Here is a 14,739-nt window from a genome sequence, read left to right as displayed (position 1 = left end):
CGAGTAAAGGCGGTATTTAGAGGGTAGAGGACAAACACATGGTGGAGGTTTACGGAGGAGCTTTTCCGCAGGGCTTTCAAAGAACCCTTAAATTCTACCTCTGCACTTCAGCCCCACCTAACACAACTAACACCCATAATACTAATGTCTCGAACCGGAAGCTGTTTCCTTTTGTAAACTGAGCGTGACTGCGATCCATTTCTGAGGGAAAATGTTTAGCAATGTCTTTTTTCAGAAGTGCTTGGTGATGCACCTGGACTTGGAAAGCAATCTAATGGAAGTAAACATTTAACTATGTAATTTTGTAAATATATAACTATATATATACATAACTTATGAGAAATATGTCAAAGTCTTTTATTTGTGGCAAACTTCCTACTGCCAGCTGGTGGCGCTATGACCATTAGGCCCTGTGTCCACCAAAGCGTTTTTAGCCAGCTGAAAATGCCAGGCGCTCTGCTGAAAACGCCCATGAATATTGGCCTTCAGATGCGTTCAGGCCAGGACTCTTACCAAACATGTGAAGTTTGGGGCAGATCAGACATTATATTTGCAACAACTTCCCTTTGCAACAACTTCCCTTTCCATGGCGAAACTAAACTTTGTCACGGCCAAGGACACACACTTCAACGAAAAACTCTAGATATTCACAATTTAACTTTGCAAAGGCCATTCGAGTAGTCTGACTAAATATAATGATGTCATCAAAATCTCTAGGTGGAGTTCATAATATAAAACATGCCACTTCCTGTTGCCAGCAGGTAGCGCTATCACTATAACTGAATATGGGCAGGTGTTCAAGACAGGACTCTTATCAAATGTGAAGTTTGTGGCAGATCAGACATTGTATGCCAGAATTATAACATCATCCTATTTTTGTTTGTCAGGCTGCCACGGACATGCCCTTCAATGAAAACTCAAGATCTAAACAAATTAAGGGCTTTAGAGATTAGCTCGAGGGTCATCCTTTTGAAATTTTATAGGTGGCACTATATTGAGCCATTTTGCCACACTCACTCCTGACAGTGGCGCGTGTGCAGTTTCATGAGTTTTTGAGTATGTTTAGGCCCTCAAAATGTGATTCAAATGTAAAGAAACTGAGTCCTCACAAAGAGATTTAAACAGCAGAACTTAATGTTGAAATTTTACCTCAAGCAGTAAAACACATCTATCCCTTTAACCATTCACTACAAATAAAACCAAGACCAAAAAGGGTTACTATAATAACTATAGTTAGTATTAGTATAGTTAAACCATGGAAACCACATATTAATGGTTATACAAATGACCATCAATATGCCAAACCATGGCTACTACACTTTTACAAAAAAAAACATGATTAGTTTAAAGGATCAAGCCTCATATAGAGACAGAAACAGAAATAATTTGCATAGATGATAATAGTATACCATCAAACAACATATAACAACTAAAGCAAAGATGTATTAAGTATTAAGTTCAGATTACCTCATCGACATTACTGCCCAGAAAAGTCTTCTAGTACATTCACTCTATACTTTCCACTTATTACAGTGCAACTCTAACTAATAACAGCTGTTGCTTGTTGAAGCAGATACTGTTTAGATATTTTGGCACAGAGAATTCTTAGTAACTACATAATTACATTCTCAAATATCGTTTTTGTCTTGGGAGTCGATGATGTAAAAACAGGATGCAAGACATGTTCAAGTATCCTCTGAAAAGCTCCACGCGTCCAACACTTCACATCTCATCAGCTTCACTGCATGAACATGACATCAGATCATAAATTCCATTACTGTTTTTCTGATTCGTTCGTTTCCATTTGAGTGGTTGCATTCTGAATTGAAAGAATACTAAAACCTTGGCAAAGAGGCGGTGTGCTGGTTTGTATCTGAAAGAACGTTCTAGAATGATTCGCAATACTATATGCGGCACCACAACATGGGCGAATGAAAGTTTATGCTTTTAAACAGCAAGTGAGAGCATGAAATTTGTACTTCTGAAGGGTCAGTATCACTCTTCTTGATTAGCTAAAACCACATTTATATAGACAGCGGCTAGAAAAGTCGAAATAAATGAAATTTCCACCATCAACAGTTATGAGTCACAAACAAAATCTTACTATGAAGTTGTCTAAGATGACATCAAGTCATTTCTTAACCACTTAATTGGTGTTTCCATGCTACGGTTTACATTTAAAAACATTATTCACTTTTGGCTGAAGCGCTCATCCACAAGATTAGCTTCTGGGCATTATGGGTCGAACATTTCAAGAATACCAAGCGCAGTTCATGTCGTGAGATGTCAAGAACCCGACAGTCTAACCAAATACACCCTAAGTGACATAATGCTTTAATTCAAATCAATTATAGTGTCTCTAAATGCGTTCTCTGTTCTTCTTTTTCTAGTTTTTTCCTCATTGGCAAATGCAGAAATTGTTTGCTCATTCAACAAACACGCTGAACTTTAACTTTTCTAAAATACACAAATCTAATATTCTGTAGTGAAAACTGCAGTACATATATGATAAACTGGTATATAACCAAATGAATCTAGCATAAGCTTGCATTTAATAAAATAATCTTAAATAGTTTCAGGTCTTATTTTGTGGTATATATGTATATACAGTATGTGGAAAGCTGTATAGCTTTACATTAGCTTTATATATCATGCAGGTGTGAAGCAACATTTCGCTGCTCCCCCTTTATAAATATATAAACAAACTATAAATAAGTGCTTTTTCTATTTCTCAGAAGCTGTTTTGTAACTTCTCCAGTGGATGCTTATCTTTAGCATGTTTTTATAATCATGGGGGCATTGAAAGTTTGCATAAAGAATTTGCTTGACATCCTCTCTGTAAAAGCTTTTCTTGTGATTTTGTTGTGTATATAAAGGTCTTTTATAAGAGTACTCACAGACTCTGCTATGGCCAAGAATCTTCCTTGTTTATAGACATGAACTGCCAGAATATCTGTCTGTCTCTCCATCTAGACTCTGCTTCAGACAAATACAAAGACTCAATCAGTAATGCCAAAGAGATCATTTGAAAAAAAAAAAAAATAGTGATTGGACATGATACATATTTATTACCAAATCTGTCATTGTCCCAGGTTCTTGATGAAGATAAGTGGCCATGGTGCCCCATTAATGCCACATCACATCTAGAGATCTGGCTTTTTTGGACTTCATTTTGTGTTACAGATTGCATATTTACAAAGAAATATTCAATATACAGTAAGTTTCTTGTTTTCCTAAACCGATCAGAATATCATGCAGGATTATTATAGTTATCCTAAAAAAAAAACATAAATATAAACTATAAAAATCTCACTTATGTAACTTTCTTTGCAAGTATATATAAGAAATATGCTTAACATTTTTCATTTAATTTAGCTTTAATGTTATGTACTAAAATAACTAAAAACTAAAACAGAAATTAAATGAATAAAATCTATATAGACATACTCAATAAAAACAACTACAAAAAAGACACAAAAAAACAGAAAGACTAAAACCTTTAACTAAAATTAAACTGAAAAAGATAATATAAAACATAACTGCATTTAGATTTCAGCTACAGGAATGCAGTGAAATTGTAAAGCAATTAAGATTTTCCTAAAAATATTGATCTACAGGATCAAGGATTCAACCAATGGCTGATAATTGAGATCACAGTCTGCTGTGTCTAGACTGCTGTACAACTCTCACAACACTTGCTCATTCACACCCCGTCAAAACCATGTGTCCCGAAGCTGCTCTCACACCCAGCCCGCTCTTCCCAAACCACACGGCCCTCAGACGGCTGATGATCGTCCTCTTTCGTGCCCCGAGGTTTCAAAGTTGCACTCCACCAATCAGCCTTTTGCGGAGGACGCTGAGTCAACGTTGCGTAAGCGACAATAAGTATTTCAGTCGGTTCATTTTAAGGACTGTTATGTAACAATACGCTCTCCCTCTCTCCCTTTGCATCCCCCATTTCCTATCAAGTTATAAAAGTTGTTTTCACTGAGTAAGAGGCAGAAGAATTTGCTCATTTTAGCTCTGGCAGCCAAACACAGAAACCCTGTCATTCCCGACAGATCATTCTCACCGGCCACAGATAAACATTTGGTGTTTTTTACTCAAAAACAAACTTGTAATGCGATGCCAGCAGCTATAGGTTTTTAAAGGACATGTTGAGGCTTTATAGACAGAATGAACACAAACAGGAGATATGTAGGCCAACATTCCTTCCGAACTTCCCACAGATCAGACTAAATTATATCGCACAGCATTATAGGGTGTGAATGGCACTGCCAGATTATACAAATCAAAGACATCACACGGTGCGTTTGAAACGCGTCCAACAGGCCATTTCGACTCAGTGGGTCGCCCGCTTTTCGCCCACTGTTCTTTCTCCCATGTCACCACAAACCCTGAACCCCAAGCGTTTAAATTTGGCGTTCCGTGAGTGGTCGGTGTCTGGAAATTGTTCACATCCTGTTTACGTCGCAGCTTTTCTAACCTCGAACCGCATCTGGCTGTTGAGTCCACTAGTCAAATCTGCATTTTCAGCGAGTGCAGACCACACAGTTATCGTTTGAAGAAAAAAAGGAAACCTTGAGAGCAGGCCACTCGCTGGGCCGTATACTGAATAAACGAAGCCACAGCCAATAATCTACTTCTATAAATGTAACGAAAATGAATGAAAAGGCCACAGAATATTATTATCTAATCAAAATTTATTGTATTTAGCAAATAAACACATATAAACATCACCGAAAACTATTTACACTTGCAAAAATATAAACCGATCTACAGTAAACTTCGTACAAAATCAAAAAAAAAAACTGTACTGCTGACGTGTGCTTTGTGTGCGATATTGAAAATGCGAGGAGATACTTGTTAAAAAAGCTTATTTATTAGACTATTACCAATGCAGAGACGATTATCGCTCCTTTATTGAAGATGCTTGATGTATGATTATATGCTATTCCTCTTTCCACAAGTTTGAAGGTATAGTTCACCCAAAAAAATAAAGATTCATTTCTTTCTTCTGTAGACCATAAATGATAACATTTTGTGAAATGTTTCAGTGTCACAATGGAAGTCAATGGTTTGGTTCCAAACATTCTTCAGATTATATTGTGCGTGCCAGAAGAAAGAAATGCATCCCGTTTTGGAATGTAAATGAGTAAATGAGGACAGTTAAAAATTTTGGGTGTAGTATCCCTTTAAGATGCCATACATTGAGATGTAAGTTTGCTCTCCTCTGATCCACCTGTTTTTCTGTGCTCTGTCTGAGAACGCTATGTCTTCTCTTTCCACTGCGTCAACGGCACTTGCAGGACCGGACCACCATGTTGGAGAGCTGTTCCACACGGGGGGTTCGGCCTAGGAAATAAACAATGGTGAGGGGCTCCAGGTCCTGAGGAACACAACACGGAGATGCTGATGCTTCTGGATTCATTTTATTATACAGCGGGATAATCTAAAATTAAAACAGAAAGAGAAACACTGTGAGCAGACACAGAAAACAACATCTGAACTCTAGAACACTGCACATACAAGCATACTGTACAGATGTCAATGCCTTTCAAGTTTAAAGACAAATAAAAGCATTGAGAACAATCATACATGTGAAAATGAGCTGAGAATTGTAATCTAGTTTAGAGAAAGAAATGAGTCATGTCTTTGTTGCAGTTTTTCTGCCGATCATGGTGGAATATGAGACTTGTTTACCTTTCAAATGACTGTTGACTGCAAAAATGCTACAAAACGCGAATCAGATTATGTGAGAAAGTCTGATGTGCTGAAGCAAAACAGACACTATTTTTGTAATCAGCAGCCTTAAATTAGTAAGAAACCAGCACTGGATTTCTTTCAGCAAATATGATGCAGGGTGGTGTCATTTTTTTTTAGCTGGGAGTCCTGATCCAACCTGCAAACATGCTAAGTCTGATCAATATTTACCATGTTGTAGTGATTGTCTGCACTCCATAGGTAAGGACAGTTCCCCGCACAGAAATTAGCTTTGTACCCTTTTGGCTCGTGGATCCACTTCCAGTTCAAGTCCCGACGAAAATCGATATACAGAGACCTCAGACAGCAGCCCTGATCAGTTCTGGAGGAGGGAGAATGATTGGTTTCAATACAACAGTGTTTTTATTCAATTAAATTCAATTCGGGTTTATTTGTATAGTGATTTTTATTATACAATTCGTTGGAAAGCAACTTTACAGAAAAAGGGTAGTTTCTACAATATTTTCTATATATATATCAATATATTCAATAATATATTCTACAATATTTTATAAGACCAGCAGACTGAAATTTAATTGTGCTGTGTACTTTTGTCATTTTTATTAGTTTATTTTTAATTTTTTTAAGTATAACTACATAGTTTTATATATATATATTTTTTTTTATCTCAGTTTAATTTTATTTCCAGTTATTTTAGTGCTGCAACTAAATGAAACTAACCTAAACCTTTTGGATCTAATATTTATATTTTATTTTATTCCAACTTGATTTCAATTAACAATTCATTTTAGTTAACAATAACAACTCTATATTCTTCATTCTAGAATTGTATATTCTTTTATATATATATATATATATATATATATATATATATATATATATATATATATATATATATATATATATATATATATATACACTGTAAAAAATAAGTGTAATTTTAACTGTAAAATTTTGTAAAAACGCTACGGAAAAAAACTGATAATAGGTTAACAGTAAGTTCCCGTACTATATACAGGGAAAAACTGTAAAAGATCTAACAAAGCATTTAATGTAAATTTACAGTAAAATTCTGTTAATTATACAGCTTTTAGAAGTAAAAAAAAAACAAATCAATGTATAATTTACAGTCTAAAACTGTAAACTGATATTCCCAGAATTCCCTGCGTGACACTCCACGTTTGAAAGTATTTTGTTTAAATAATCATGTTTTTAAATAGTTCTTGTTATCAGTTATGTACATTTGAGCTTTATGTTACATCTTCTGTTGCTTAATGAAAGTTTTTTGCATTATTTAAGTATCACGTGTGTTACCATGATGGTGTTTTGTGTTTCCATAAATGTGCACCTTCTATATGTTAAAATATACTTCTGCTTGTGGTGAAGCTACTTGTGATGAGCTTTGATACTTCATGTGGCTTTCTCTTATACAGTACCATCTTTATTATTATGGTGGTTGTCAGTATTTTCAAGGTACAAAACAGATTTATTTTTGTGTGTTGTTGAATTTACTGGTTTCATATTCACATTTTCTTGTTTGTAAATTACAGCTTTATATTGTAAAATTAACAGTTTTTGACGTAAATGTGTTTACAGTTTTCTGTATTTTTACAAAATTATTCTGGCAACCACAGCTGCCAAAAAGTTTTTGTAAAAACAACAAGAAATTTTTTACAGTGTATATACATAATTCACCCTTTGTGCTCTATGGAAGAAGTAATGCCAGTTTGGAACAACACTGTAAATGATGTGAACAAATGATGAAAGAATATTAATTTTGGGGTGGACTAACCCTTGAATAATTGTTGTCTAGTTTTGACTACAGCAACAAAATTAGATTTGACTTAGATGTGAGCATTTCTATGTTGTTTAGCACAGAGGAACCACTCCAAATAACAAATACAATTTAAAAGAGCATTTAGTCCCAGGACAGACAAGAAGCAGACAGCATATCAGACGTGACACTCCCTGGGCGAGTCGCTGCATGCGATCTGTGGGTGTGTGATGCAATATAATCTAGACTACTATTTTACAAGCTCACGCATTGGGATCAATCTCATCCAGCTCTGAGTGTCTCTGTTGGATCCTGATTGGTTTTTCATGCAGTGTTAATGTTTTCTTGCATTCACTGGGGACTCCTGAATACTGTATTCAATAGAGCTTCTTATAGCTGAATTGGACTTGTATTATAATTGATGAACTTTACGCAATAATTTAACTGAACTGAATCAACACTGAGCTGGCTTAGGCTGCATAATGTCTTATTAGAGCTGCTTTACTGCAGAATTTGGAAATGATGAAGTATGCATAATTCTTTTTCTGTTTACTGTATGCATTAACAGTATTGTATAAAGTTCTATAACTTGACAAAATACTGTATATTAAGCGTAATACTGCAATCCTTCAGAACCATTTATATTCGATTTTTGCATCTGTTTTTATACTAACATTCATTTTGTCACATTCTAGCTTTTATAATGTGTGCTGGTACGGAACATACAGTTTACACAGATTATACAAAAATATCTGATTCTCAGTATCCCAGAGACATGCCACACACACACACACTCCGGCACTCTTTCTCTCTGTACCGTGAGCATATGGATGTGTCCGCTGCTGATCTCTTCTTGCGGTTTCTCTTAGTGGGAATGTCCAGACGGTCGGTGGGCAGCAGGGTGAGTATCAAATGGGGAGTTTTTGTGCTGAATTCAATCTGTCCAGAAGTCATGCCTGGTCTTCTGTTATGCTTTATAATGTCGTCATCAATACCTGGGAAAGAATCGATCCAAAATATCAATGACAACAAATGAACAGTTTCCTATGACATTAACAATGTTACACTTAATTTGACAGCTAGGAAAGTTCACTTTTTGTCTTCATTTGGAACAGTATTTTTACTGCTTTAAAATGTATTAAGGATGTCTGGTGAAGACATTGAAGTTGGCCAAAAAGTGGTGTTGTAATTATACATTTATACATAATTATAATAGTATGCACATGCAACGTGTAACAAGGACACCTTAAAAAGTTTTACCTGTTTTTGCATTAATTGTAAGAACTAAACTGTTACCACTGTTACCACTCTATTGCCTTTCTTGTTTTCATTCAAATTTAGATTGATGAGAAAATGACCTGCAAATCTGGCTTCCAACTCTTCGCTCTTGTTAGGGACAATATTGTTTGTGGAAGGGACGAATGTACAGCAGGGACAGTGAACACTGATCTTGAGTCCGAGATTCCTCTCTAAACGGGAAAAAGATTATTTTTCTTAGAGAAGGAAATCTCATTTGACTTGCTCTTCTGCTTCATCGAGCAGTAAGTATATGTTTAAACCTCCAGATGAACTCACTGACCTCTGAACGCCATCCACTCCTTCACAGTCTCAGTGACGTCGACAGAAAGCCACGCCCCCTTGGCACGAGGCTCAACTGTTCTAGAGTCAATGTACCTCTGAGACGGTGCTGTCACGTCTTCAGATTTGAGAATCTGTGGGTGTGAAGGGAAAAAACCACAAGCTTATTTGAGTTACCCATGCATTCATCTGCTGGTCTATTTGCACTGTACAGCATGAAAAAATATGTGAGGAATCAAACCCTGAGGAATCAGATGTTGCCACTTGCATGAAAAAATATGTGAGGAATCAAACCCTGAGGAATCAGATGTTGCCACTTGCTGCTGCTCTTTGGGACGATCCAAGCCTTTTGTCTAGAAAAACCACATGCGATTCTCTCACCTGGTATATTTCCACACGCTGCTCTGTGGTGCGCGCCTGTGGGTTTGGTGCTCTGAAGATGCGAAATTCTGCTTTGACTAAAGTACTGGAATTTCGCTCCACGTTGGTGACGTCGAAGCCCACTATCCTGAAGTACGGGCTCTGAGGAACCGGGTGGATTGAGTCTGTGGAACAAAAGCAGGATTCACTTTGGCCTTGTTTACACTTTGTGGTCTGTGCGTGGTTTTCAGAGGGTCAACCTCAAGGAAATAAAACTTGTCTTGGTGCCAAAGCAGCAGATGTAATGACTAACCCCTTTCAGCTTCCCAGAGGCCTCACTGAACTCAAGCTGCCTTATTATTAGCAACTAAATTGTATATTATAGGTACACTATATATAATAGTTGTTAGATCAAGTATATGCCTCAGGGATATTTTCAACTCTGTACATTTTTCGAATCTGATAATTTTATTGTATATAAACTATGTATGTAAGAGAATGTCACAGATGCATGTCATATTTCACCCAAAAAATCTAAAGAAAAACAATAATTATTTTTTGCATGTGGCAAATGTTTTTAGGGCAACAACAACTGCTTTTCATTGACATTTTTGTAATGAAAATTAAGCATGTTTGACTTATTACTTACAATGTATTTTTTTTTTGTAATTGACATTATTTTCAATAGTTTATTAGTTCGGCAATACGTGATTTATGCAGATTAGAAATATTGCATTACAGTTGTGTATGTATGTATGTATGTATGTATGTATGTATACTACCACAATACAAAACAATAAATAATTGTTACAGACTGGTAATCTGTTTGATATTATACTGATATGCAAACATTATAGTTTAAACTTCTTTTTCAGGGCACATATTTCTCTAAAAAAAGCACCAAAAAGGGTATTCATTAAATAAATAAATAAATATATAAAATAACTAAATGTATTAATAACAAAGACAAAAAAAAGTTTGTTACCAATTAGATTGCAAAACTATATTCTGAAATACAATGGCATTACAATTGCCCATACATTATATTTTTGTTGTGGTTATCTAATAATCATGTTGTTATCTTATTGTCAAAAAGCAGGAATTAAAATATTGCATATTAGTTAAGTTATCATTCATGAAAAGCCAATACTGGCCTAAATAATACTACACGGAATATAATTGAATTATACAAAATGCAGTTTGAATCATGTCATTTTGTTAAAAAGCAGAAATAAACAAATATTGAAAATATTGTATATCGGTTATCGGCATAAAAATTGACATTTATTTTTATTTTTTTTTCATGAAGCAAAATATAATTCTGAATATTTCGATGGTGAAATACAGCCCAACCATGTCGTTTCAAAGTTCCATGAGTTTGCTTTAACATTGTAAGATATTTTTAAACAATCTAATCATCATCTCTCACGCACAACCAATTTTGATATGGGCAAGCTATATCTTGCACTAGAATTAGGCTTAATTAGCATACACATCCAGAATCAGAGTGCATTCTTTGAATGGGCAACCATATTATATAAAACTGCATATCACTCACTCGTATCTGCGCGCAGTGGCATCATATTGATCCGCTGCACCTCTTTGGCGTAATAGTCCTCCTCGCTGCTCTCCCGCTCGCACGCGACTTCGGCCTGGCGCGCGCGCTCCTTCAGCAGCTCCTTCGTGCTGTTGTAAAGTAACATCACCTCCACCGGTACCGACTCCGGTGAAGGATTGGCTTCGGGATCCGGAGGGCTCCGGATGCGCAGCTTGCTCAAAATCTGTCCGCGCACCGCCTCGATCCTTTTAGATTTGTGGTCGTCCAAGCTGTAGGATTGGCACGTGGAGAATCCCTCCGCAGACACAGACAGCTTGAGAACGAGCAAAGTTAGATTGATGAACCACATGGTTGATTGACAGATGAGAGGCTCGGGTGCGCTCCTCTATAACGCCCGGTCCGCTGGATGTCCTCGGGGAGGGCGCGCCGCGCACTGAGCGCGTCTCTTGCAATGGGACAAACCCAAAGTGCGTAGGCTGCGCTGCTGGCGCTCTGTGTTCACCAGGTGAATGAGCCGCTCTGCTGTCAGATACGAGCTTTTACCTCCTCATACACTGCCATTTATGTACTCTTGTAGTAAAAAAAAAAAAAAAAACACACCATCAGGAAAGAATATTGCGCAGAGGACATTAGTTGAGCTAGATGTGTGAATTCCAAGTAACTTGAAAGGATTTACGTAACCTCAAGGTAATTTTCGAGGCGCAAACTTTTAAGGTAACGTTACATCTTACGTATTTTGGCGTCCCTAACGGTAAGCAGAGAGATCTGTTGAACTTATACAGTTAAGTATAAGCACTTTTTATGGTTCAAACCCTCGCCAAAAACCCTCCGTGATTCACACCCTGCATGAGCTACTCAAGGTGAAACAAATGTTAAATATTGGCCAGATTTCTCTGCATGTTGTGATGACAAGTGGAATACAAGAGTCCATTATTACAGAACATCTTAATAATATGAATCCATATGCAATCTATAAACACAGACTTTCCATCATGCTTCCCTGGTTTTAAGCATTTACCGGTAAGGTAATAAATGAACTGTCTCGTGTTCGTCTGGTAGGCTATCCAATGATTCAGAGAGAAACTCCAAGTGCTGCTTTGAATTCTTGTGGTTAGTCTTGGAGCTTTAGTGAGGAGGGTTAGTACTTTCTTTTCTTTTAGTGAATCTTCAGCTCCTTTCCCGTGACAGCTATTAGAGATCAGGTCAGATTTTATTCTCTTTCCTTACAGCCTCGAGTCAAGATGCAGACCTGCCATCCAAATGTTCAATCAAGCCCTTGAAGTTGCTTAAGGAAAATAAAATGATCCCATGACAAAGACTGACTGTCTCCAGCATAGAGTTGAACTGGATTTAATATAAACAAAATGAATAAATGCTAGTCTAGGCTTGGCGTACCAGAAGGCATCTTTTGCAAAGAGTAATCCATTTAAAAGGAGAGAGGGGAAAAAATGACAAGACCGTCAACAAAAACGTCAGATGTCAAAGAAAGTATTTGAAGGTGTGAATTTAACTACTCTGCTGTAATTAAAAACACAAACCTCCGTGGCTTTCAGAGCTACCAAAAACATCTCTTCAACAAAACAAGTCCCTAAAGTTTTCTGAAGTTTGAAAGGAAGAAAAAAAACATACAACAGTGTGGAAGAAAGGGAGGGAGGGAGAGAGAGAGAGAAGGAAGGACAAGAAAAATAAAAGGACTAAGGATGTCTACAATACTAAAAATTAAATTATTTTTGAACATGTGAAAAGCTTTAATATTTTGCACACTGAATACAATTAAGGTGTGCACATCTTTAAACTTCATCATCAACTTAATATTTATGTAAAATTCATGAATTTCCATTTCAGTGCACACTGTAAAAAAAGATTGTGATCTTAACAGTAAAAGACTGTAAAAATGCTACAGTAAAAACCTGTTAATTGGTTATCAGTTTCCATACTATATACAGTGAATAACTGTAATTGCATTTAATTTTACAGTAAAATAACATTAAACTTAGTTTTTGGAAGTGAAAAATAAAAACAATAATTGTTGAATTTACAGTGAAAAACTGTAAACTGACACTCCCAGAATTCCCTGCATGACACTTCATATTTTATGTTTTTTTAATTGAAACAACTATGTTTCTTCTTAGTTTTTTTATATTTGGGCTCTATCTTATATATCCCTTCTCAGCTTGTGGAAGAGCTGTTGGTGATGAGCTTTGATACATCATGTTACTTCCTCATCACCACCAGTTTTTGGTGGTTATTAGTGCATTACAATGGTTCAAAACAGATATTAGTACTTAAATATATTGATTTATTAACATTAGAACATTAGATCAGTTAATGAAATACGGTATTTTATTGTGAATTTAGGTCTGTAAAACCTAAAATGTTGCTTCCATATTTTTAATGGTGAAGTTCTGACAACCACATCTGCCGGTATTATACCATAAATGTCACAGATTTTTATGTATTTTTTTTTACAGTGCATGCAGGTTATGCCAAACTGACTTTGATTTGGTCTGCAAAAATTTTCGCCAGCCTTTTAATCAGATCATAAGAAGTCACCAGAACAAAGCTGCAGAAGTCTATTTATGTTACGTTAGTATTTCTCACAGACTTTTCCAGATGGCATCATTACATAACAATGGTGACACTTCTTTGGAATCTTTCCTTGGCAACTGTGTTTCCAAGCAGAAGCCTGATATTTAACAAAAATCTGAACAAACAGTCAAATATCCCCCACAGCAGGCTGAAGTTACTGACTGACTTTCTTCATTTGTTTACCTTGGAAATAAGACAATGTGCTTTTCTAATCCAATATTTCCCTCATGCATTTAACAGACCCATTTAAAAAAAGACCCATGGACACATTTAAAATAGATTCACTGGATATTAATTTCACCTTCCTTTTTGTTTCCTGGAGAGAAATGGTAGATATCCAAGGCCTCAATCTTAAGCTTTCGCATCCTTTCATTTTGTACACCCTTCCTTGCTTTACTTCCACTCCCTATCTTTCTTCTCATTGTTAATTACAGTTCACCATCTACATGATCGTTAATCTTTCAAAAACAGCTTTGTAGCTGCTCTCTCTCCACCTCTCCATTATGACATTATTATAGTTTGGCCAAGAGGGCTGTAATTGAACTTCAAGAGAAGGCAGAAGGTATACGACACCAAAAGCCTCAAAGAAATTAGATATTAGGAACCAAAAACAGACACCAGAGAGTTGGAATTTTTCAAAGGCTGAAACCATTTCCAAAGAACTGATATTTTCCTGTTTAAGCATGAATTCAGCGTTCTGTGGTTCTGAATCGGAGAGAACGTGGAATCCTGTGACGTGGACGCGGAGCCTCGAGCGCCATCAGGCGGCCGCGGACGGATGAAAGGAGCGGGGCCGCTCTGGTGGTTCGCTGCGGTATTGCAATATAAGATTTAAATATAGAGAGCTCGAAAACAGTTTATCCCGTTTTTTTCTTTTAACCTCCCTCAGACTAAATATAGTTGCTGCCTTGCCACGTCATCTTGCTCTCAGAGGTTTCTGTGTGATATGAATAAGTCTTTGGCAGAGTTTGTTTCGTGAAACTACTACAGCTGACCTAAATAATCTCAGACGAGCAGGAAGACCACGCTTTACAGCAGCTTTATGACATGAGGTACTGGCTTATTATGGTAAATAAACTTACTGTTACTTAATATAGCTGAAATAAAATAAACTATAAATATTAGATAAAAACGTACTAAATGTAAAACTGAAATG

The 14,739-nt window shown here is 36.4% G+C and overlaps 1 protein-coding gene across 2 annotated transcripts; it reads right to left on the bottom strand.

Annotated features, from left to right (window-relative positions):
- Positions 1-4,702: 4,702 nt before the first annotated feature.
- On the bottom strand, positions 4,703-12,602 carry tgfb5 (transforming growth factor, beta 5). 2 transcript variants are annotated; one of them, XM_052573640.1, is made up of 8 exons: positions 12,013-12,602; positions 10,995-11,564; positions 9,458-9,621; positions 9,078-9,210; positions 8,857-8,967; positions 8,316-8,493; positions 5,935-6,085; positions 4,703-5,452 (listed from the first exon to the last, which is right to left on the bottom strand). In XM_052573640.1, exons 2-8 carry the CDS (start codon positions 11,341-11,343, stop codon positions 5,294-5,296), a joined length of 1,245 nt encoding a protein of 414 aa, XP_052429600.1. In that variant the 5' UTR covers positions 11,344-11,564; positions 12,013-12,602; the 3' UTR covers positions 4,703-5,293. The 2 variants fall into 2 exon arrangements, with proteins under 2 accessions (XP_052429600.1, XP_052429599.1); XM_052573639.1 differs by having other exon boundaries at positions 10,995-12,602.
- Positions 12,603-14,739: the final 2,137 nt, after the last annotated feature.

The sequence above is a fragment of the Carassius gibelio genome, chromosome B14 (genome assembly GCF_023724105.1).
Source record: "Carassius gibelio isolate Cgi1373 ecotype wild population from Czech Republic chromosome B14, carGib1.2-hapl.c, whole genome shotgun sequence".
Classification (NCBI taxonomy): Eukaryota; Metazoa; Chordata; class Actinopteri; order Cypriniformes; family Cyprinidae; genus Carassius; species Carassius gibelio.
The sequence above is the reverse complement of the archived record's forward strand: the minus strand, read 5'-3'. Positions and strand labels throughout refer to the sequence as shown.

Coding starts and splice junctions, on each gene's coding strand:
- tgfb5 (XM_052573639.1), bottom strand. CDS start 11,343: ATGTGGTTCATCAATCTAACTTTGCTCGTTCTCAAGCTGTCTGTGTCT. Junction 8,968..9,077: donor GGAGTGGATGGCGTTCAGAG/GTCAGTGAGTTC, acceptor TTTCCCGTTTAG/AGAGGAATCTCGGACTCAAG. Junction 8,494..8,856: donor GTTGGAAGCCAGATTTGCAG/GTCATTTTCTCA, acceptor ATTCTTTCCCAG/GTATTGATGACGACATTATA.